The 24978-nt window shown below is 47.2% G+C and overlaps 1 protein-coding gene across 17 annotated transcripts in view; it reads left to right on the top strand.

Moving 5' to 3' along the window:
- The window catches only part of msi2b (musashi RNA-binding protein 2b), a 474710-nt gene that overhangs the window by 133681 nt on the left and 316051 nt on the right, over nucleotides 1-24978 (top strand). For all 17 annotated transcript variants that reach the window (XR_013548937.1, XR_013548936.1, XM_078422300.1 and 14 more), the window contains exon 6: nucleotides 11489-11581. Coding sequence is in view for 15 of the 17 variants with exons in the window: in XM_078422300.1 (XP_078278426.1) it covers nucleotides 11489-11581 (93 nt within the window). In the remaining 2 variants the exon portion in view is untranslated. The remainder of the gene's footprint in view (nucleotides 1-11488; nucleotides 11582-24978) is intronic.

Here is a 24978-nt window from a genome sequence, read left to right as displayed (position 1 = left end):
TGGAATATCACACCACACTAGTCTCCTGAGCTGGTGTACTGCATTTTTTTGTTTATAAAAAATTGCCGAAGATATTTATTTCAATAAGAGCAAGCAAGCTTATTCCCTGCCAAGGTTGTTTGTTCTTTTTGATGTTGCTGAATGATACTGAGAGAAGCGGTGCCTATTCAGGATGCCTTTCATTGGGCTCGGCTATTGAATGCAGGGAATATGATTTATAGAGTGTATACAGCTTTCTGTTGTTCAACTTTTGTCATCTATCAGAGAGAGAGAATACATCTGTTTTGATAATTCGTAAGGTTTTCAAAGACCTGAAATGTCTTTTGTCAGTTTGTCAAGAGAGTTATTTTTCACGGATTGTGAATGCCCTTGTTTCCCTCTCTTTCCCGTCCTGTCCTCTTGTGTTTGATAACGTGCTACAGATCTTTCCGTTGATTCTTTCTTCCCCCCTCCTTTGTCTCCTCTTGCATCTTTCGGATGAGTAAAACTTCTGCCCATTTCCAATCGGCATGGGCAACCACCTGGCACTGTCCCACAGGTATTTGGGGGAGGGGAGGGTGGGCGATGTTACGGCCAATATCTATCTGTCCCTGGGTCGATGTCACCAGAGCTCGTTGCCCTGTCTGGGAGAATGCTGCGCTCAAATTAGCTGTCACTGTTTTTGCACTCGCTGTGTTTCAAAGGAGTAAATAAACCGACTGCAAGTCGCTGAGTCATAGAGTCATGCAACACGGAAACAGGCCCTTCAGCCCAACTCGTCCATGCAGCCCAAGATGTCCCATGTAAGCTAGTCCCATTTGCCTCATGTCCATTTACCCTTCATAGATGGATACCTGGCCCACAGCAGTTGCTGTCTCCTATCCATCCTGTGGTGCCGTGCCTATTTAAATATCTGTTTAAATGCTGCTTAAATGTAGTAATTGCATCTGATTATGCAATCTCCTCTAGCTGCACGTTGCAGATATCAACCACTCTCTATGCAAAAACAAGTTTGGTCTGGGTTTAATTTGCTGTTTGGTTAAAACATTATGTTGTGCATTCTGCAATATCTGGCCCCTACTGCAAGTGGCAGGTCCATTTCACCCACCGATCCATTTTCAGAAGCCAGCTCCACTCCTCCAAGGTCTGCTGGTCTTGCTGTTAAATCCCATGTTAACTTAGACACAGGGAACTGCAGATGCTGGTTTACAAAGAACAGGACACAAAATGCTGGAGTAACTCAGGAAGTCAGGCACCATCTCTGGAAAACATGGATAGGTGTCGTTTTGGGTCGGGACCCTTCTCCAGACTGATTGGAGTAGGGGGACGAAAGCTGAAAGTGAGGTGGGGGCAGGACAATATATGGATTCAGGTGAGGGTGGGGGGGGGGGCGTTGATTGGGAGATGGTTGGACAATTTTTTCCTTACCTCACACTTTTTGTCTTCCCATCTCGGGCCTTTGTCCAGCCATCTGAGAATCAAATCCCCTTCACCTATATCCACCTTTCCCTTGCCAATCTTTGTCCCGCCCCCACTTATCTTCCAGCTTTCTGGTCCCTACTATAGTCAGTCTGAAGAAAATCACTCGAAAACCACTCGAAAATTCACCTATCCGTGTTTTCCTCAGATGCTGCCTGACCCGCAGAGTTACTCCAGACTTTGTGTTTTTTTAATCCCATGTATACCTTGCACCTGCATCAGGTTTCTGCACATAACTGCAGTTAATAGAAGTAAATATTTCTCATGCCTATATTTCTCATGATAATACCTAATATATCGCTTGGGCAGCTTACAACCCAGCGGCATGAATGTTGACGTCTCTAATTTCAAGTAACCCTTGCATTCCCTCTCTCTCCATCCCTCCCCCACCCAAGTAGTCCATCCATGAGTTCAACCCTACCATATGTGCGTGCATTCATATCACACACACCTAAATTCATACCGTGTGTGAGTGCAATCATATCATATATGAGGACAGCTATAACATAGGCGACGACCATCATATAATGTGTGAGTAGATCCATACCATATGTGAGGACAGCTATAACATATGCAACGACATCATATAATGTGTGAGTAGATCCATACCAAATGTGAGCACAGCTATAGCATACTATAATGTGTGAGTAGATCCATATCATATGTGACTAAATTCATATTACATGTGAGTACAATCATATCATACATGTCAATTTGTGTCATGCACGAATACAATCACGCAATCAAGTCAAGTTTATTTGTCACATACACATACAAGATGTGCAGTGAAATGAAAGGTCACCCACAGTCCAGCAATAGAGCAATAAAAATAAACAATAACACACACAATCACAAACCAACACAAAACAAAAAAAAAGAAACATCCATCACAGTGAGTCTCCTCCACTCACCTCCTCACTGTGATGGAAGGCCAGAATGTCTTTTCTCTTCCCCTGCCGTCTTCTCCCGCGGTCAGGCTGTTGAAGTTGCCACGTTCCAGGCCGCGCCGGACGGTGAAAGGTCCGCAGCGGGCCGACCCAAGCCCCACGATCCGGGGCGGGCGAAGACGCTGCCACTGCACGTCGGGGCGGTCGTGGCTCCCGATATTGAAGCCCCCGCCGGGCAGAGAAAAATCCCGCGGCCTATTTCAGGCCGCGCCGGACGGTGAAAGGTCCGACCCAAGCCCCACGATCCGGGGCGGGCGAAGACGCTGCCGCTGCCGGAGCTCCCGATGTCGGCCCCCACCCAGGACAGGGCCTGCGAGCTATCATACTTGAAAACAATCAATTATCTGTACTCTGTGGATGGCTCGATTATAATCATGTACAGTCTTTCCACTGACTGGTCAGCACGCAACAAAAGCTTCTTACCGTACCTTGGTGCATGTGACAATAAACTAAACTGAACATATGTCATCATACACAAGTACAGTCATATCATACATGATTGTAGTCATATTATGCATGAGCACAATTGGCAGAGTAGTGCAACATGTAGTGCAAAAAGTGTAAAGAGGTAACGTGCAGAACATAGTGTCACGATGACAGAGAACGTGCAGCCTCAAAAAAAGTGTAAGAGCCCGCAACAGGGTAGATTGGGAAATGTTTATCTATTTTCTCGGACTACAGCTATGGCATTAAGCGGGCACCAGCTGATAGCTAAACCAGCAGCATGCTAGCCTAACACAGAAGGCTGTGGAGCCAAGTCAATGAGTATTGTTATGGCAGAGATAAATAGATTCTTGATTAGCACAGGTGTCAGAGTTTATGGGGAGAAGGCAGGAGAATGGGGTTTGGAGGGAGAGATAGATCAACCATGATTGAATGGTGGAGTAGACTTGATGGACCGAATAGCCTAATTCAGCTCCTATCACGTGATCTTATGACCCTATAACACTGGTAAGCCAACTCTAGGTGGAGTGGGGAGGGGGGTAAGCAGAAATTGTTCTTAGTTCCTTTTGTAAGTCCTGATAACACACCGCAGAACATGAACTGAGTAAGCCATCAGGGGAACAAAATTATCTACTTTCCATTTTTATTGTTCTCCTTCAAGCGTTAATTGGTGGACAGTTGTTCTTGCAGTGGAACAAACGGTCAGGACTGAAGGCTTGGCTGACACTAGTTTTGAGACCAATGAACTTGACATTGGCATCCTACGTTGCGGGAGAGTCTGACCTGTTCCCGGCCACTAGCTGGTTAATGGAAGATTACACGCCTGGCACATACAGAAAACATTTAGCTATGCAATGCTTAACATCCATGAAGACATCAGGCAGGTTCCTGGTGCATGTAAATGGATCTTTAGCTCTCTCAGTGTGCGGTCTATTATTAGTCTGATAAATGTACCAGGGTGAGAATGTGTGATGTGAATGGGATTTTTTACCCGCCTGATCATTTGCGGATCAGTTTTGTGCTTTACATGATTTAAAAGGCCTCTCGACCTGCAAGAAAGTTGCTGGCTGCTCTATTCTCATGCTCTGTGTGAATTGTGAACCGATGTCAAGCATCTATTGGCTAATAGAGCGGCGCGGTGGCGCAGCAGTAGAGCTGCTGCCTTACAGCGCCAGACACCCGGGTTCTATTCTGTCTACGGGTGCTCTCTGTATGGAGTTTGCACCTTCTCCTCGTGACCTGAGTGGGTTTTCTCCGGTTGCTCTGGTTTCCTCCCACTCTCCAAAGATATACAGGTTTGTAGGTCAATTGGCTTGGTAAAATTGTAAATTGTCCAAAGTGTTTAGGATAGTGTTAGTGTGTGGGGATCGCTGGTGGACTTGGGCCGAAGGAACTGTTTCCATGCTGTATCACTAAACTAAACTAATCCGTAAGGAGTTAGAGAGGCATACAGCAGGCCCTTCGGCCCAACTTGTCCGTGCTGACCAAGATGCCCCATCTACACTCGTAACACCTGCCCGCGTTTGGCCCATATCCCTCTCAACCTTTCCTAAGCGCTGGAGTAACTAGGCGGGTCTTGCAGCATCCCTGGCGAACATAGACGGGTGATGTTTCAGGTTGGGACCCTTCCTCAGACTGTACAACAAAAAAAGCCACAAAGTGCTGGAGTAATAGTGGGACTCTACGGAGACTCTGTGTGAGACAGACAGTGGGAGTCTCTGACTCAGTGAGACATGCAGTGCTGGAGTTGTTGAGTAGGGAAACAGAACAAGGCAGAGTTGGGCCTTGAGGGCCGCTTACAACCAGCGATATGGGCAGAGTTGTGCCTTGAGGGCTGCTTACAACGAGCGTACAAACTGCTGATAGCATTTCTGATGACTCCCTCGGCCACCAAAAGATAAAAACATGCACTTTTGCAGTGCTCTTATTACTTAGTTTAGCTTAAAGATACAGCCCGGAAATTAGCCCTTCAGCCCAACGTGCCCGTGCCGACCAGCGATCGTCGTACACTTACACTATCCTACCCACAGTCGGGCCAATTTACAATTATACCAAGCTAATTAACCCACAAACGTATACGTCTTTGGAGTGTAGAGGAAACCGGAGATCCCGGCATAAACCCACGCAGGTTACGGGGAGGACGTACAAACTCCACACGGACAAGTACCCTGAGTCAGGATTGAACCCGGGTGTCTGCTGTAAGCAGTGTTACTGTGCAGCCCGAAAGCATTCTCCTGAAACATTTCCCAGCATAAAAAAAGGTACTCTTGAAGATACAAGGAACTGCAGATGTTAATTTACAACAACAAAAAAAGGCACTAAGTGCTGGTGGATCTCAGCGGGTCGGGCAGCATCTCTGGAGAACATGGATAGGTGACGCTTCGAGTCGGGACCCTTCTTAAGACTGCATGAGAATAGACCACATGCTGAGTTATTCTTGAAGAGTAGGAACATTTACAAGGTAGCGAAGTGCAGCGAGGAGGTTCTGTACAGCAAGTTTCCACAAACGCAATGTGCCAGTGACTAGGTGATCCATTTTGAAAATGAAGTTCAGATATCCGACCAGTGATATTGTGGGCCCAGGGATGGGGTTTGGACAATGCTATTGATCACCGCTATACCCTGAACTAATTAGCAGCACAGTGGCATAGGTGGTAGAGCTGCTGCCTCACCACGCCACACACATGTCATGTCAAGTCAAGTCAATTTTATTTGTATAGCACATTTAAAAACAACCCACGTTGACCAAAGTGCTGTACATCATTTCAGGTACTAAGAACGAACATACAATGGCACACAAATATAACAGCACAAACATAAACAGTTCACAGCGCCCCCTCAGAGGGCCTCAAACGCTAGGGAGTAGAAATAGGTTTTGAGCCTGGACTTAAAGGAGTCGATGGAGGGGGCAGTTCTGATGGGGAGAGGGATGCTGTTCCACAGTCTAGGAGCTGCAACCGCAAAAGCGCGGTCACCCCTGAGCTTAAGCCTAGACCGCGGGATAGTCAGTAGCCCCAAATCGGCCGACCTGAGGGACCTGGAGATAGAGTGGTGGGTAAGATTTTTGATATGGGGGGGGAGGGGGGGCAAGCCCGTTTAGGGCTTTGTATGTGAATAGGAGGAGCTTGAAGTTGATTCTGTACCATACTGGGAGCCAGTGGAGAGAGGCCAGAATCGGGGTGATGTGGTCCCTTTTACGGGTACCCGTCAGGAGTCTCGCTGCGGCGTTTTGGACCAATTGCAGGCAGGTTAATCCTCACCTTGCGTGCTGTCTCTGTTGAGTTTCCACGTTCACCCTGTGACTTTGCGGGTTTCCTCCAGGTGCTCTGGTTTCCTCTCGCATCCCAAGGACGTGCAGGTTGGTAAGCTAATTGGCTTTTGTAAATTGCCCCCCGTTTCCATGTCGCATCTCTAAACTCTAAGCATTTGGATGGGTACCCCGCTCGGAAAGGGAAAGGAAAGGGTGAGAGGATATGGGTCAAAAGGAGGCAAATGGGACTAGTGTAGAATCTTAGTTGGCAACGGCATTGAACCAAAGGGCCTGTATGACTCTATGGCACTGTTGTAGTTAAATCCGGCACGGTGGCGCAGCGGTAGAGTTGCTGCCTTACAGCGAATGCAGCGCCGGAGACTCAGGTTCGATCCTGACAACGGGCGCTGTCTGTACGGAGTTTGTACGTTCTCCCCGTGACCTGGTGGGTTTTCTCCGAGATCTTTGGTTTCCTCCCACACTCCAAAGACGTACAGGTTTGTAGGTTAATTGGCTGGGCAAAATGTAAAAATCGTCCCTAGTGGGTGTAGGATAGTTTTAATGTGTGGGGATCGCTGGGCGGCGCGGACTCGGTGGGCCGAAGGGCCTGTATCTCTAAATCTAAATCTAAAAAATTCCAAAGGCTTCCTTCCCTTTCAGCCGTTGCTGAATACTTGCTTGTTTTCCCGGGTGTTGTATCAACTGAAAGCCTGAAAATTAAGTCAGGCAAGCAATTTAATGTTGAGTAGGAGGGTGAATGCCCTCAAACAGTCTATGTAGTAAACCTTGATAATTCTGTTTATTATCGAGCTGTAATGATGTTCATTACGAGTTCGCTGTGCTGTTTTGTAATTTTGTGCTTCCCGATTAGGTTTTCAGATGAAATGAATAAATTGAGCATTTACTTTGTTTACCAGTGGCCCTCGTTTAAATAGCCACAGGTCAAGGTATAATTAGTGTGTAGAGGAGGGCTGTCTTGGAGTACTGCTGCCCCTCTCCCAACTCTGGGCTGAATCATTCAGCTATACTTAGACTGCTGCACGCAGCTTGGTAGTAAAGAAAAAGTCTGCTTTTTTGCTTCACTCTGCTTATAAATCTATTAACTCTTTTTTGGACGTGTGTGGCTGAAATCTGCAACTCTGCCTTCCTTGTGTCTACTTGCACCTGTCTTTCCTGTGTCAATGTGCACATAAACCTCCACTTTACAACCCATCTCTGCAGGTTTTGGTTTCTCCTCCCTTGCCAAATGCCTGTCTCTGCTGCTGTTTCACATCTATTTTCACCTACGTTTCTACGTACGACTCTTTTATCCTCTCTTTCAATGTTTTACTTCATGATTTACTCTCTCACAGTTTAAGGAGAGTCTCAATGAGTGCTGTGGGCAATGGGTGGTTATGGACCAAGTGTTGGGAGATGGGGTTGTATTGATATACTCGATGGCTAACATGGAAAAGTTGGGCTGAAGGCCTGTTTCTCTGTTTATGACTCTGTGATTTTGCCTTAAGTGTCTGTAAAATTTTGACGTTGCTATGGGGTGAAATTTGTCATGGAAGTACACAGGTAATTATGACTTCTCCGATGCTGGTATTAGTTGTGAAGTGGAGACATTTACAATTGTCCAGGCTGCTGCCCCCTTTCAGGAGCTTCTTCCCTGTGTGAATGTCTGTATGTGTGTGTCTTTCTGGGTTTCTATCTGTGTTCCTTTTTAAAAAGTTTGTTTAGTTTAGAGATACAGCGCGGAAACAGGCCCTTCGGCCCACTGTGTCCGTGCTGACCAGCGATCCCTGTTACACCAGCACACACTACACACTGGGGACAATTTACAATTCTTACTGAAGCCAATTAACCCGCAAACCTGCACGTCTTTGGAGTGTGGGAGGAAACTGCAGCACCCGGGGAAAACATGCGGTCACGAGGAGAACTACAAACTCCGTACAGACAACACCGAACGCGGGACTCTGGCGCTGTGAGGCAGCAACTCTACTGCTGCGCCATTGTGCCGCTGAATGTCTTCAACATTTTATAGCCAGTGAAGCAGATTTGAGTATGGGTATTGATATAACTTAAGAAGGTTCAATTTGTACCCAGCAGGCTCCCAGAGTGTTTGATTCTGAATATCTAATGTTTTTCTAGAAATGTTGATTGAAGGATAAATCTTGGCATTTGACACGGAATTCTACAGCTGTTAGTTTAGGTTTATTATTCTCACATGTACTGAGGCACATTGAAAAACTTTGATTTGCATGCTGTGCAAATAGGTCAGGTATACAGACATAGATACAATCAGTTTAAACTCAAGTATAATGGGGAAGATACAGAGTACATAACATAGTTCTCAGCATTGTAGTGCACCAGTTTCATAGACAAAGTCCAATGTCCGCAATGGGTTAGCAGTGAATCAAACAGCACCCTAGCTTATGGAAGGACCATTCAGGAGCCCAAAGGCAGAGGGGGGAAGCTGTTCCTGAGTCTGGTGGTGCGTGCTTCCAGCTTCTGTACCTGTTGCCGGATGGGAGTGGGGAGAAGAAGGATGACCGGGGTGGGACAAGTATTTGATTATGTTGGCTGCTTTTCCGAGGCAGCGTGAAGTGTAGATGGAGTCAGTGGGAGGAAGTCTGGTCAGTGTGATTATGGTCACAGAGACCAGGCTGTGTGATGTCGGCCTGCACAGTGATTCTTCCAAATCATAATGCGGAATCTATGTGTCTCATGACAAAATAAGTGTGCGCTTCTGGTTTAACATTCATTTAATCTACAACACCATAGACAGTACAGTACTCCCTCAGTTCTGTCCTGGATCTGGAGTGAGACTTGACCTACTCCCCCTGACTCAGAAGTGAGAGCGTTGTTCACTTGGCTGGGTTCTCCACATGGTCTACTTCTCTTTGTTTTTCTTGTGTGAAGATATTGAACATAGGAACAGGCCCATCGTGCCACATTGTCTGCGCTGAACATTATGCCTATTTAAACTAATCTCTGCCTGCACGTGATCCATATTCCTCCATTGCCGATCCAAAAGCCTCTAAATGCCACTATCCACATGCCAGCTTGTCTTGCCTATTTTTCTGACTTTACTTTCTCAACTTCTTTCAAGTGTTTGTTTCAAGGTTTATCTCCAGCCCGTCTTGTTTGGTGTATGTCCGTCTTGTTTGGTGTATGTTTATTGGCTGTTTTTCCAGTGCTGTACATACATACCCCCTCCACTTTGAAGAAGTTCTCCTCCTCTCTTCGACGAGAGTTTAGCAACATGCTCTCTCGCTGCTCCCCCTCTGTGATTTCTCCTGCCCTCCTACTCTACGACCACATTTATCTTCCTGTCTCCACCTATATCCTTCCTTTGTCCCGCCCCCCCTGACATCAGTCTGAAGAAGGGTCTCGACCCGAAAGGTCACCCATTCCTTCTCTCCTGAGATGCTGCCTGACCCGCTGAGTTACTCCAGCATTTTGTGAATAAATACCTTCGATCTGTACCAGCATCTGCAGTTATTGTCTTATATAACCCCCACCCCTAACTCGGTTGTAGTGGGCAATTGGCAATAATAGACACCATTACCCCCAACTCCTATGGTCTGTTATAACGAGGGCTATCTGTATCACAAAACATTTTCTCATTCTAAGTACTAACTTTAAAAATGTGTGAAAGCATTTGCATAAAGTTGGGGTTTCGTAAGTCTCTCTTCGTTCGTTACCCGGGGTCCACCTTTTGTATAACATTCTCTGTGGTTCTTTGTTAAGTGCCCTGTTCTGGATTATTATTAATTCGTAGTTTCACTGAGACCGTTCTACGACATGTTTGCACCAAACCCTCTCCCTACAATATCCCCTGTGCAATCTAGTCTCATACCATTGGCTCTCTGTTCCTCTCGGGATAAGGAACTGTAGTCCGCAGCTGTTGGAAAGTGGATAATGTTCCACGTTGTGAAACAGGTGATGTTTAAACCATGAGTTCTTAAAGACACTGGGATACAGAGTCTGGTGAAAATCAGCTGCATCCTCAACATTGCTGCCTGTGGACTAATGTCCACCCACCTTCCATTCACCCTCCATTCATTGATCTACTTTGATTTCCGGCCTCACCATCTTTCATCTGATGGACCTCTCTACTCCTTATTCTCAATTGTAACCGGCGTTTTGAGCTGACAATTTTCAGTACAACCCTGAATGAAATGTGCCCTGTGGCAGTCATTGGATTTCTTACTCTTTATATCTGTCTCATTCCAATCATGTCAAGAAAACTCTCCTTAAGAGTAAAATTCTTCAATTCTGCTGGAAAAAATCAGAATTAAAAAAAACACACAAAATGTTGGAAATACATGTGAACAGAAATGGAGTTAATGCTTCAGTTCAAAATACACACGGTGCGCACAATTTAGACAATGTCTCTGGATGCAGTGATGATGGTGGAAATAAAGATTTCTGGGAATGATGCCAAGTCTGAGAGAGAGAGAGATGCTATCGGGAAGGATTCAACAGGTTGGGAAAAGTTTTTCCAGAAAAATGAAGAGCACCATAAGGCAGTAGAGCGGCAGCTCCCCCCGCCATCCTGAGATCTATCCATCACTGAGCGGCGCAGTGGTGTAGCGGTAGAGTTGCTGCCTTACAGCACCAGAGACCCGGGTTCCATCCTGACCCCGGGTACTGGCTCAACAGAGTTTGTACATTCTCCGTGTGACCGCGTGGGTTTTCTCCGGATGCTCCGGTTTCCTCCCATGACGTGCTAGTCTGTAGGTAATTGGCTTCAGTAATATAGTGCTCGTGTACAGGGTGATCTATGGTGGGCACGGACTCGGCGGGCCAAAGGGCCTGTTTCTGTACTGTATCTCTAAGGTCTAAAGTCTCTAAAAGTCTAATGTAAGGATGACATAAAAATTACAGTCAAAACATAGAGCTTTTTGCCCTTTCATTGAGAGTGAATATTTTACCACTGCCCAGTGTGCAAAGGCTAGTGCCTGTGTGGAGTCTTCAGTGTCTTTTTCTCCTCTCTCTTTCTTTCCAACCCTCCCTTCACCCCTCCCACCCACTTACTTTGGCGCCTTCTTGCTTTGCCTTGCCACTGCTCTCCTTCCCTCTTCTCCACACTGTTCCTCTCTGTATTCCTTTATGGGCGTATGTATTCCAGGGGGTCAGAATCGATAAATATCCTCCCGCTCTTCATTGACCTCCACGATTTATTCTTCAATCCTTGCAGTCGTGAAAATACATCATGCAAATTTAAAAAGCCTTTTATTTCATTCCCCTTTCTGAAGATTTCCTAATTTAACAGTGGATTATTGCTGAGCTCAAACAGAGGAGTTTCTCGTCCATTATGATGCCCTGGTTAGGTTATTTGTAGGTTACACAAACTTCAAGGAAATAAACACTAAACTCTTTCTTCTTGTCTTTTTTTCAGATGGTCACTCGAACAAAGAAAATATTCGTAGGCGGATTATCGGCAAACACGGTGGTCGATGACGTAAAGCAGTACTTTGAGCAGTTTGGCAAGGTAAGAGTGGATTAAGATGTGGGGGAATACAAAGAATTGAAATGGCGGTGTTAATCCATGGAGAAGGACAAAGATTCTTGTTTTAGGAGTTGGCACTTGTCCTGTGATCATAAGTACAAGGCCTTGGACTGACGTCAGTGTGTTTCCCAGCTGCCAGAATTCCCTACAATCCCAATTTTAGCAAAGGGAGCAAAGCACCATCTAGTTAATGGTGCATGGCTGAAATCTGTCTTAAGGCTGTCCACCTGTCTTGGTTCCATATTGTATTAGTGCCATATCTAGCTAAATTACAATGGTTTGTGCCTTGAATCTTGTTAAATTGAGCAACACTTTTTTCTTTTTGTGGGAACAGGTAGTCTTCCATAACCAGCTGCAAGTAATGGCTCAGTGATGTACCATCAACTAGAGAGCATTGGGTTGTGTTGGAGACGGCCTTGGGAACACTAGTGGTCTGAGGAATTGCCGTCTCTCATCCATTTCACTTGTTGTGGCTTCTTCGGATTCTAATTTCTGTTGAAAAGAACTTGCATCCCTAGAATAACAGCAGCAGAAAGCAGAATAAGCCATCTAATCCAAATTTGGCTGGTGTTTTAGTTGAGATTCTTGACTCATTAGAAATTCATTTGGAAGACTGAAGACTCGAATAGTGAAAGGCCTGGATAGAGTGAATGTGGAGAGGAGGTTTCCACTAGTGAGAGAGTCTAGGACCCGAGGCCACAGCCTTAGAATAAAGGGATGTACCTTTAGGAAGGAGGTGAGGAGGAATTTATTTAGTCAGAGAGTGGTGAATCTGTGGAATTCATTGCCCCAGAAGGCTGTGGTGGCTGTCAATGGATATTTTTTAGGCAGAGATTGATAGATTCTTGATTAGTACATGTGTCTGGGTTATGGGGAGAAGGCAGGAGAATGGGGTTGAAAGGGAAAGATAGATCAGGCATGATTGAAAGGCAGAGTGGACTTGAAGAGCCGAATGTCAATGGGGTTGAGAGGGAGAGATAGATCAGCCATGATTGAATGGCAGAGTAGACTTGATGGGGCGAATGGCCTAATTCTGTTCGTATCACTTGCAAATTTATGAAGACTTTGCGTGAACGTGGGCCTTGGGTGCCACCTCCTAGGAACATCTAGCCACCTGCTATTAACGTCACCTTCAATGTCTCTACACCCTGAGGAACCTAAACCCAAATATTTCAAGGTTTTCGAGTCGTTGGGATGAAAATAAAGGTATTTCTTGGAAAAAGTTGTCATCACGTGTCCTTACGAAATCAAAATGGAGGATCCTTAAATGGACTAGTTGCTTGCATGGTTCAAAATGTAGGAATATACTTTATTCCACAGTGCCCTGGAATGAGATGAGTGAGATGAGGCATCTTTGGGAATCTGAATGGAGGGATTCAATTCTTGAGCCCGTGACTGTTGACTTAATGCGACTTAATATTATCCACGTGCTAAGCTAGTTTGCATAGTTGTTTCACAGAGTTCTCCTAATACAGTCAGCACATATTGCTGCAGAATGTGAGCGGGAAGTTTTTGTTGCTAAAGATGTTTGATGTAAAAGTGTTGGTTTTGTTGCTGCAGGTGGCAGCTGCAAGAACACGGTACAGATTGGAACCATGTTCATTTTTAGTGCTTCTGATGAAGCTGGCTTGCTCCCTGCTAACCAGCTAGTACAAGGGTTGAGCTGTCACCTCACAGGGTCAGCTAGCCACCTGCCCTTTCAGTTGTTCGAAATATTTTTGCACTTACAAAATATTCCAAGCATTACATGTTCGCAAGTCTGAAGTAGGGTCCCGAACCTGAAACATCGCCCGTCCATTTCCCCCCCCCCCCATAGACTCAAAGTTCTGGAATCACTTAGTGGGTCAGGTAGCATCCCTGGATCAATGCCCGACCCGCTGAGTTGCTCTAGCACCTTGTGTCTTTTTTAGTAAACCAGCACTTGCAGTTCCTCGTTCCCCTCCATCGAGGCGGCACGGTAGCGCAGCGGTAGAGTTGCTGCTTTACAGCGAATGCAGCGCCGGAGACACAGGTTCGATCCTGACTACGGGTGCTGCACTGTAAGGAGTTTGTACGTTCTCCCCGTGACCTGCGTGGGTTTTCTCCGAGATCTTCGGTTTCCTCCCACACTCCAAAGACGTACAGGTATGTAGGTTAATTGGCTGGGTAAATGTAAAAATTGTCCCTAGTGGGTGTAGGATAGTGTTAATGTACGGGGATCACTGGGCGGCACGGACTTGGAGGGCCGAAAAGGCCTGTTTCCGGCTGTAGATATATGATATGAATGATATGATGCTGCCTGGCCTACTGAGTCCCTCCTGCAGTTGCTTGTTTTACTCAAGATTCAAGCATCTTCATTCTCCCTCAATCCCCCATTTGAATGCCTACATGGCATCTCTTGTGTGTCCATGTTCACCTTGTTTCTGTCCATCGCTCCCAAGGTCTCATGCATAGGGTTGCCAACTTCCTCAGTCCCAAATACGAGACAAAATGACGTCACCGCCCCGCGCCCCACGTGACCTCACCCAGCCAGTGCCCACGTGCTCCCGCCCCACCAATGGCGGCCGCCCGGGCCGGGAGATGGGTTGTTATGCAACCTCCGTTAGGCAGCGCCCAGGCCTCCACTGTCCGGAGATAGACACAAAATGCTGGAGTAACTCAGTGGGCCAGGCAGCATCTCGGGAGAGAAGGAATGGGTAACAAGACCCATCCTTAGTCTGAAGAAGGGTCTCGACCCGAATCGTCACCCATCTTCTGCTGGACCTCCATGAGTCGGGCAGTGAGGACCTTGCCATGGGTGACGAAGGTATCCACAAACTGAAGGAGAAGGCGAAGAAGAGGAAGGCGCTCGATCCAGGCTGCGAGAAGACTACGACTCCGTGGAGCAAGATGGCGACGAGCCGGGCCTTCAACGCTCGGTGGAGGGGAGGATCCTGTTGGTGACCGGGGTCCATGCCAAGTTTGCCGAGTACGGTGAGATCAAGAACCCACACCTCAACCTGGACCGGCGCACCGCTACCTCAAGGGCTGCGCTCTGGTGGAGTGCGAGACCTACAAGGAGGCACCAGTGGCCAGGGAGTGTTTGAACGGGTCGGTGCTGGCCGGGCAACCCATCAGCGTGGACTGGGGCTTCGTCAGGGGGCCCCCTACGGGCAAGAGGCGGAGTGGCCGCATCAGAAGCCGGAGCCCGGACCGGAAGCGTCACTGAGCCTGGGGGGGGGGGGGGGGAGTGCGGAGCGACCGGTGGGACGGGGCGGCCCACACAGCGCCGGGGACCGAGACTGCCCGCAGATCGCCGTGCCCAAACTGAGCCGTGCGTTACAGGGCCCGTTTAATCTTAGTCGGGTCTGTCGTGGGGCTGGGGAGAGGGTGGGGAGGGAAGGGTAAGGTTGGCTTGTGAAAAACAACACTCAGAAATAAAGTATTTTAGTTTTTTTTAAATCTTCAGTCTGAAGATGGGTCTCGACACAAAACGTCACCAGAGATGCTGCTTGACCCGCTGGGTTACTCCCGCATTTTGTGTCGACCTTCGATTTTAACCAGCATCTGCAGTTTTTTTCCTACACTGTCGGGGCCTACAGTCTCTGGCCTACAGCGTCCCGGCCTAAAGCTCCGTGCCTACAGCATCCGGACCTACAGTGTCCGGGCCTACAGCGTCCGGGCCTACATCATCCGGGCCTACAGCATCCGGACCTACAGTGTCCGGGCCTACAGCGTCCGGGCCTACATCATCCGGGCCTACAGGCCCCCCCCCCCCCCCGGGGCTAATACGGGACAAGGGCTGTCCCGCACGGGACAAACCAATTTAGCCCAAAAGACAAGATGTCCCAGCTAATACTGGACAGTTGGCAACCCTACTCATGCACCACCGGCCAGTTTCTCTTGTTACTCCTAAGGTAAGAAACCGAATAGAAAGCCACTTTTGTGATGTTCGGTGAAACTCAGCTCAACAAGTAACTGCAGGCTATTGTGAGGCAGAATCCAGAGACTACTACATTGTAAAGAAAGTACTCAATGATCACTTAAAGTGCTGCAACCAGATCAAAAGCTGAGGTATTTTGATTAATGTCCAATTTTGGCCACTGTGAATAAGATACCCCACTCTGTCCCATAAACGACTCTGATCCGTTGATCTTTCTCTTAACTCAGTGTTTATGTAACAGATTTCACACTTAATAGGACACAGCAGGACTGGTAAAACATTTGGAAAAGAACATTTTGTAGGACTAGAACAAAAGGGAGTGATAGTGATTGGCATCCATTTCAAAGAACAACAGAGGCACAAAGGTCCTTCTGTACTGTGCCACTCTATCAATGTACTCAATAATTGTGATTTTTCTTTCCAGAGTCCATTTCTTGTAAAGACACTAGAGGGGAAAGTGGTTATATTTTCTCTGTTATGTTGCAACATTTCTCCCCTACATCTTGTGTTGCCAAGTTCCTCCGCCATCGTTTCCCCAAGGTCTTGCATGTTGTTATAGAAAAAAAAATGTCTAGCTAGTCAGTCACATCACATTGGTTGTTTTTGACTTGCCTAAAACTCCAAAGTGCTCTCCTCCATCAAAATAGGCACTTAAACTCTGATTGACCTACGATCATGTTTATTTGCAAATGGTCCACATTAATATCCTTAAAAAGCCACAACTGCACCTTGGCAGCAGAATATCTCAGAACGTTGCATATGTAGCTCCCCGATTCTTGTAAAACCGCTTCACATGACTCGCGGGAGATCTGTGGCTTTATTGAGAGAGCACTGATCTGTTTATAAAGTGATGAAATTTAACTTACGGCAGCTCATAAAACATTCTTGGAGGAATCCAGTTACGATTCGACCTCCTACATTGGCTTTCTCCTGGATGAGCAGAAAGTGCCCCAAATGCCTTAATGTGCTGCCTGTTCTATTTGTCTGGCCCTTCGGAAAACTGATTACAAATTGATTTAGCGTACCTTCGAATCTTGTTAAGGACTTATTTGTCATAGAGTCATAGAGTCACACAGCATGGAAACAGGCCATTCTTTCCCTAGGGTCAGTGTGATGGACTAGGCTACAACCAACGATAATAGAGCAGAGCAAGATTAACCACTAGACCCTAAAAACCGCAGTGTTTTATGGCGCCATTTTAGTAGGCAGAAACTTGCAGACACATTTTAAAAGAAAAATAACAAAAATCTGTGAATTGTTACATGAGATATATTCTACATTTTAATGGCATCATCACACATACTGTGCCCCCAAAACACTGATCACACTGCGAGAGGCATAGCGAACGGTGGGTTTTGCCTACTAAAATGGCGGACGTTACGCTCCTTTGCATACTACACTTCAGTATAGGCGATTTCAACGGAGTGGTCCATCTTGTTCCTCTGGTATCTTTGGCTACAACCACAATACCCAAATATCTGAAAAATAGAACAGCCGATAAAAGGTATGATCAAAGAAATTCATACTTAGGGTGCGTTTAGGGTTGCCAACTTCCTCACTCCCAAATATGGGACAAGGTGACATCACCCTTTGTCCCTTCTTTGGGAGTGAGGAAGTTGGCAACCCTACTAATATGGGACAAGGGCGGTCCCATATGGGACAAACCAATTTAGCCCAAAATACGGGATGTTCCGGCTAATACGGAACAGTTGGCACCCCTAGGTGCTTTGAAGGAGAAATGCAAGGTAGGGAAGGGGGTTCAAATCTTTATGGGTCTCCTGACTGGAAGGAAGTGGAAGAAAATAACTGCAGACGCTGGTACAAATCAAAGGTATTCACATAATGCTGGAGTAACTCAGCAGGTCAGGCAGCATCTCAGGAGAGAAGGAGTGGGTGGCGTTTCAGGTCGAGACCCTTCTTCAGACTGAAGAAGGGTCTCGATCCGAAACGTCACCCATTCCTTCTCTCCTGAGATGCTGCCTGACCCACTGAGTTACTCCAGCATTTTGTGAATAAATACCTTCGGAAGGAAGTGGAGAAAGCTTTAGATGCCAAAAATGGTTTCGTCCCACACCCCAAAGACATGTGGGTTTGTAGGTTAATTGGCTTCTGTAAAATTGCTCCCATTTGTAGGGAGTGAGTGAGAGAGTGGGATAACACAGAACTATTGTGAACGGGTGATAGATGGTCAGCCTGGACTCGGTAGCCTGAAGGGCCCGTTTCCATGGCGTATTTTTCGATCAATAGATCAATCAATCATTCAGTCCCATCTAACATCACTGGTATCGATTCTCTCGGACTCATATCCAAGCCTGCCAGCCTGCACTCAGGAGTTATTTGGCCAAAGTGAATCAGCAGTGATTTCCAGCAGCTGGTGTCTGGTGGAGCAAAATAAACAAGACTGGATTTGTAGAAATACTGAGATCTAGGAGCTTAACAAAAAAACAGCCGGAAGAATTTAATGAGACGCGGCCTGTATTTTTGCTAGTTTCCACCCAGAGCATCACTTTCACATGAGCAGCTGATGACTAAATGTTGACGAACAGTTTGTCATAACCTGTCCATGAACAGTGTTCGTGCACCTTTATTGCTGAGGTTCTGGTGGCTCTCGTAGGTGAATTGGGCAGGGATGGGGAGAATAATGGCTCCTGTCATCACCCTCACTCTCACATTCTCTCTCTCTCTCTCTCTCTCTTACTCTCACTCTCACACTCTCTCTCTCACCCCCCCTCACTCTCTCACCCCCTCTCTCTCACACACTCTCTGTCTCACCCTCTAACAGCTCCTTGAATTCTCAGTGCTTCCATGTAACCCGCCCCACAACGTCGCCTATCCATGTTCTCCAGAGATGCTGCCTAACCCTCTGAGATACTCCGGCACTCTTTTTTAGTAAAGCAGTGCCTGCAGTTCCTTGTGTCTCCACTTTCCACCCAACCCTGCAGGCTGCAGTCTGCATGAGGAAACGTTCCCTCATCACAGTCCCGTGCTTCTGTTTTCCGATTATCCCTGTGCCCTTTGGCACCTGGGTTTAATATAAAGCCCAGTTCCCCAAAAGGCTATTTAATACTGATCCTCGAGATCAGGTGTTTACAGGGGTTTAAATGAATACTGATGTACACCTCGTTGTCACCTTCCCCACAGCTATCAACATCCCCTTTAATCTGTGTTTTCACACTTTACCCTTCTATGTCTCCCTCTCCCCTGACTTTTCCATCCAGGAGCACGACCAGTCTGAAGAAGGGTCTCGACCTGAAACGTCACCCATTCCGTCTCACCAGAGATGCTGCCTGTCCCGTGGAGTTACTCCAACATTTTGTGTCTATCTTTAAATGAAAACAATTCCCTGTAAGAATTTCTCTGGCCACTCCGTGCGGTGAGATTATAAGTGAGTTTTGAGAAGCCTGTCTCCACCAGTACTTCATGTCAAGCCCTTAACTCTCTTGAAATGTATTAGTGGAGTGGAAGAGACAGGAATCTTCAGCCAACCCAAAATGGTTGATTAGCTTTACAAAATGGCTGTTATTTGGAAGGGAGTTTGGTAATTGAGGATGTTTCATACTGTATTTCAGTTTGGCCTCTCGCCTGGGAAGGTAATTGGATAATGGCCTCTCTTTGTTCGTTGAACCGGTGGCGGCCACAGTCTCAGAACCAACCTTTTGTACCTCTTGCCGAGGGTTGTGGGGACCTGTGACTTTCACCAAGTTCGCAGTGGGGAAAGGAGGGGGCTAGAGCTGCCTCTGTCTCCCTTTGCCATCGGGCATGCAGGCCCCAAGAGCTTGAGGCCTGTCGATGATGGGGCTTGAGGATGAGAGCTTTAGTTTTAGTTTAGAGACACAACGCGGAAACAGGCCCCTCGGCCCACTGCCCAGTGATCCCCACACATTAACATTATCTTACACACACTAGGGACAATTTACAATTTTACACCGTCAATTAACCTCCAAACCTGTACGTTTTTGGGGTGTGGAGGAAAGTGAAGATCCCGGAGAAAACCCACGCAGGTCACGGGAAGAACAGACAAACTCCGTACAGGCACCACCTGTAGTTAGGATCGAACCCAGATCTCTGGCACTGTAAGGCAGCAACTCTACCGCTGCGCCACCGTGTCTCATTTACTACCAATTGTTTGATGGTTTGATTGATTGATGGTTGAATTGATTGATGATTAATTGAATTTATTGATTGATGGATTAGAGTCATAGAGACAGAGTCATCCTGCGTGGAAACAGGCCCTTCAACCCAACGTGCCCACACCAACCAATATGGCCCATCTACCCTAGACCCACCTGCCTGTGTGTGGCCCCTTTCCCTCTAAACCTATCCTATCCATGTACCTGTCTAAATGTTTCTTCAATGTTGCGATAGTGCCTGCCTTAAGCGTTGTGATATACCTTTGAAGGATTGAAAGATACAGCTTTGGAAGCAGGCCCTTCGGCCTACCAAGTGCACAGTGATCATCGATCACCCGTTCACACTAGTTCTACGTTATCCCACTTTTGCATCCACTCCCTACACACTAGCGGCAGTTTGCGGAAGCCAAATAACCTACAAACCTGCACGTCTTTGAGATGTGGGACGAGAACAGAGCACCCGGAGGAAACCCACACCATCACATGGAGAGTGTGCAAACGCCACACAGACAACACATGAGGTCTCTTGCGCTGTCAAGCAGCAGCTCGACCAACTTGTCTGGATGGTCACAGGACAGAAGGAGGCCATTCGGCTCATTGGGTCTGTATCAACTCTCTTTTAATGTTTTACATCGGCGAAACCAAGCGCAGGCTCGGCGATCGCTTCGCTGAACACCTGCGCTCGGTCCACATTGACCAAACTGGTGGCCGAGCACTTCAACTCCCCCTCCCATTCCCAGTCTGACCTTTCTGTCATGGGCCTCCTCCAGTGCCATAGTGAGGCCCACCGGAAATTGGAGGAACAGCACCTCATATTTCGCCTGGGCAGTTTGCAGCCCAGTGGTATGAACATCGGCTTCTCCAACTTTAGATAGTTCCTCTGTCCCTCCCTTTCCCTCCTCTTTCCCAGATCTCCCCCTATCTTCCTGTCTCCACCTATATCCTTCCTTTGTCCCGCCCCCCTAACATCAGTCTGAAGAAGGGTCCCGACCCGAAACGTCACCCATTCCTTCTCTCCCGAGATGCTGCCTGACCTGCTGAGTTACTCCAGCATTTTGCGAATAAATACCTTCGATTTGTACCAGCATCTGCAGTTATTTTCTTATACTCTCTTTTAATGTTTCTCTATTAGAGGGAAACAAAAGCGACACAACCTATTCCTTTCCTCTAGAGATGCTTTCTGACCCGCTGAGTTACTCCACCATTTTGCGTCTACCCTTGGCGAAATCCAGCACCTGCGCAGTTCCTTCCTACTGGGGTTGCCAACTGTCCCGTATTAGCCGGGACATCCCGTATTTTGGGCTAAATTGGTTTGTCCCGTACGGGACCGCCCTTGTCCAGTATTAGTAGGGTTGCCAACTTCCTCACTCCCAAATAAGAGACAAAGGGTGACGTCACCGCCCCGCGTGACCTTGCCTCACCCAGCCAGCGGCCACGTGCTCCCGCCATTGGTGGAGCGGGAGCACGTGGCCGCTGGCTGGGTGAGGTCACGTGGGGCGCGGGGCGGTGACGTCACCTTGTCCCGCATTTGGGAGTGAGGAAGTTGGCAACCCTACTTCCTACACATATGCCAGATTATATGCCAGATCTCAGTTATTATGGGCATTGTGAGGTTTCTTTTTGCCTGAGTAGCTCAGTGTCTCACCTCCGTGAGTACATTGAACAGATCCTTCAGTCTATGACGTCATCATCGAACACAACGCCAAATTCAATTAATCAGTGCCTGCACGCTATCCCTGCATATCTGTATGTCTATCTAGAAGACTCTTAAACACCACTATTTTATCTGCTTCCCACCACGACCCATGGCAGTGCGTTCCTGGCACCCACCAAACCATGCACAAAAGGAATTTGCACCCCACTCCATCTCTTGGAGTGGCGAGCAGGCTCAGAGGTGGGTGGGATACCCCTGCTTTTGTGTTCTCCTGCAGTTTTCCTAAGAGGTACAACATGGAAACAGGCCCTTCGGTCCACCGAGTCCGTGCCGACCACCGGTCACCCGTTCACACTCGTTCTATGTTATCCCACTTTCACATCCACTCCCCATACACTAGGGGCAATGTACAAAGGGCCAATTAACCGCCAAATCTGTTGGGATGTGGGTGGGGGGGGGGGGGGGGGAGAAACTGGAGCACCCGGAGAAGACCCAAGCTGTCATGGAGAGAATGTGTAAACTCCACGCGGACAGCATCCGATGTCAGGATTGAGCCCAGGGGGGTCTCTGGTGCATTGAGGCAGCAGCTCTACCCGCTGCCTGCGCCACTGTGTCCCCCTTGTATAGTACCCCCCTTGTGTATGGGGAGGGAATGTGAAAGTGGGATATCATGGAACGAGTGTGAACGGGGTGACCGGTGGTCGGCACGGACTCAGTGGACCGAAGGGCCTGTCCTGTTCAATTAATTTTCAAAATCGCTGCTTTACCTGCTGGGGTGGTAACAACATGATGTGGTGATAAATAAATTGTTAGATATTTTTTATTTCCAGTCTGAGATATTGTTAATATCCAGTGTTAAATGTAGCAGAGTTTGAAGATAATCTACCTTGAGTTGGACCCCAGTTGCGCAATGGAGAGGTCAGATGTGCAAAGCTGTTAAGCAATGACTGAAACAGAAACCAAATACTCTTTGAAATACTGTGATAGAGACCAAGTCTCTCACTTGCAACTCCTCAGCCACGGATGAACGGAATAATTAGTTTTGAAGGCCTCTCCTTACTCAGCGGTTTACCCTAATCAGCTTTGTCTGTGCTCACCAAAGTGAGCTTATTCTGCTAAGCTGCAATAACTCCTGTCTCTTTGTTGTTTTCTTTTGCAATTCATTTTCCCTCATATTTTCTGCCAGTTTTTCTTTCTGTGACTGTACAAGTAATTTCCAATCCACTGGCTCACCACAATGGCTCCTTTATAAGGCAGCTGGTGCCAGTTCCCATGCCTCTTGTCTCCACTCCTCTTTTCCCATTATTATGCGCACTTGTTTTCTTCCCTACACACACACTCTCTCTCTCTCTCTTCCTTTTTTTTCTCTCTGTCTCCCTTTTTTCTCTCTCTCCCCTTTTTTCTCTCTCTCTCTCTCTCTCTCTCTCTCTCTCTCTCTCTCTCTCTCTCTCTCTCTCTCTCTCTCTCTCTCTCTCTCTCTCTCTCTCTCTCTCTCTCTCTCTCTCTCTCTCTCTCTCTCTCTCTCTCTCTCTCTCTCTCTCTCTCTCTCTCTCTCTCTCTCTCTCTCTCTCTCTCTCTCTCTCTCTCTCTCCCTCTCTCTCTCTTCCTTTTTTCTCTCTCTCTCTTGCTTTTCTCTCTCTCCCTTTTTTCTCTCTCTCTCTCTTTCTTTTTTTTCCTCTCTCTCTTGCTTTTCTCTCTCCCTTTTTTCTCTCTCTCTTCCTTTTTTCTCTCACTTCCTTTTTTCTCTCTCTCTCCCTTTTTTCTTTCTCTCTTCCTTTGTTCTCTCTTCCTTTTTTCTCTCTCTCTTCCTTTTTTCTCTCTCTCCCTCTCTTCCTTTTTTTTCTCTCTCTCTCCTCCTTTTTTCTCTCTCTCTCTCCTCCTTTTTTCTGCCTCTCTTCACCATTCTGCCCACCTCACCTAATGTCCCTCTGCCGTGCCTCCTCTGCCTCGCTCCCTTGCTCTCCTTCTATCTTCACCTCATGCCCTTCTCCCTTTCACCAGACGTAAGCTCTGGGAACCGTTGCACTGACCGTGAAAACGATATGTCCATCTGCCCACCACCCCTAGTCCGTCTACCTTCAATTTCCCGTGGTCTCCATCGGACGTTCCTTGTAGCAGATGAAAAGCCATATCCAACCAAATCCTAAGGATGTACTCCCTTTGCCTGCCTTCTGAGTGAGCGATTGTTGACAGAACTGTCTCGGAGTTCACTTCTCACTGATCTGAGTTCGACGCTAAGCCATATTTTATGCGGTAGGAAGACACATCTCACACACTCACACGACACACACTCACACACTCTCAGACACACTCCATCACACACTCTCTATCTCTCGCACGCACACACACACGCGTGTAGACCTGTGTAACATTGCTTAAGTTTGAACGAGATCTAAGGATTTTACACTTGCCGACTGTTTTATGCCTCAGAATGTCACCTCTCTCGCGCTCTCCCTCTCACCGACTTTCCCAAGGCAACTTTATCTTAGGATACAACTCTTTTCTTCATCAAGTCCTGGGTGGAACGTCTGTTCCAAGTACTCAGGAAAGCAAGAAGCCTTGATCCGATCCCCAGTGTCGGAGCACCTGGCTCTTGTGGTGAAAGACTGTGCAATTATCATTACTTGTTTGGTTTCGGCACTCCAATGTGATTGCATCCACCACTTATGTTGCACTCCCTCCCATGGACGAGGTGTCGTTATTATTCCAGGATCAGCAAGGCTTAATGCGGGATTGAAATCTGTTCATTGTGCACGCAACAAGCATGGCGAACCAGACAGCTTAGTTCAGTTCAGTTTAGTTTATTGTCACATGTACCGTACAGTGAAAAGCTTTTGTTGCGTGCTATCCAGTCAGCAGAAAGACAATCGAGCTATTTACAGTGTACAGATACATGATAAGGGCATAAGCAAAATTAGAGCACATGGTGTTCGGGGTAGGGTGTTGACATGGATAGAGAATTGGTTGGCAGACAGGTAGCAAGCAGTCGGAATAAACGGGTCCTTTTCAGAACGGCAGGCAGTGGAGAGTGGAGTGCCGCAAGGCTCGGTGCTGGGGCCGCAACTGTTTACAATGTATAATGATTTGGATGATGGAATTAGAAGTAACACTAGCAAGTTTGCAGATGACACAAAGCTGGGTGGCAGTGTGAACTGCGAAGAGGATGTTAGGAGGTTGCAGGGTGACTTGGACAGGTTGAGTGAGTGGGCGGATGCGTGGCAGATGCAGTATAATGTGGATAAATGTGAGGTTATCCACTTTAGCCGCAAAAACAAGGAGGCAGATTATTATCTCAATGGTGTCAGATTAGGTAAAGGGGAAGTGCACCGAGACTTGGGTGTCCTTGTACACCAGTCACTGAAAGTAAGCATGCAGGTACAGCAGGCTCTGAAGAAAGCTAATGGCATGTTGGCCTTCATAACGAGAGGATTTGAGTACAGAAGCAGAGGTCCTTCTGCAGTTGTATAGGGCCCTGGTGAGACCATATCTGGAGTATTGTGTGCAGTTTTGGTCTCCTAATTTGAGGAAGGTCATCCTTGCTATTGAGGCAGTGCAGCGTAGGTTCACGAGGTTAATCCCTGGGATGGAGGGACTGTCATATGAGGAAAGATTGGAAAGACTAAGCTTGTATTCACTGGAGTTTAGAAGGATGAGAGGGGATCTTATAGAGACGTATAAAATCATAAAAGGACTA

Source organism: Rhinoraja longicauda, chromosome 26, assembly GCF_053455715.1.
Source record: "Rhinoraja longicauda isolate Sanriku21f chromosome 26, sRhiLon1.1, whole genome shotgun sequence".
Classification (NCBI taxonomy): Eukaryota; Metazoa; Chordata; class Chondrichthyes; order Rajiformes; family Arhynchobatidae; genus Rhinoraja; species Rhinoraja longicauda.
This window is presented reverse-complemented; position numbering and strand designations above follow the sequence as displayed.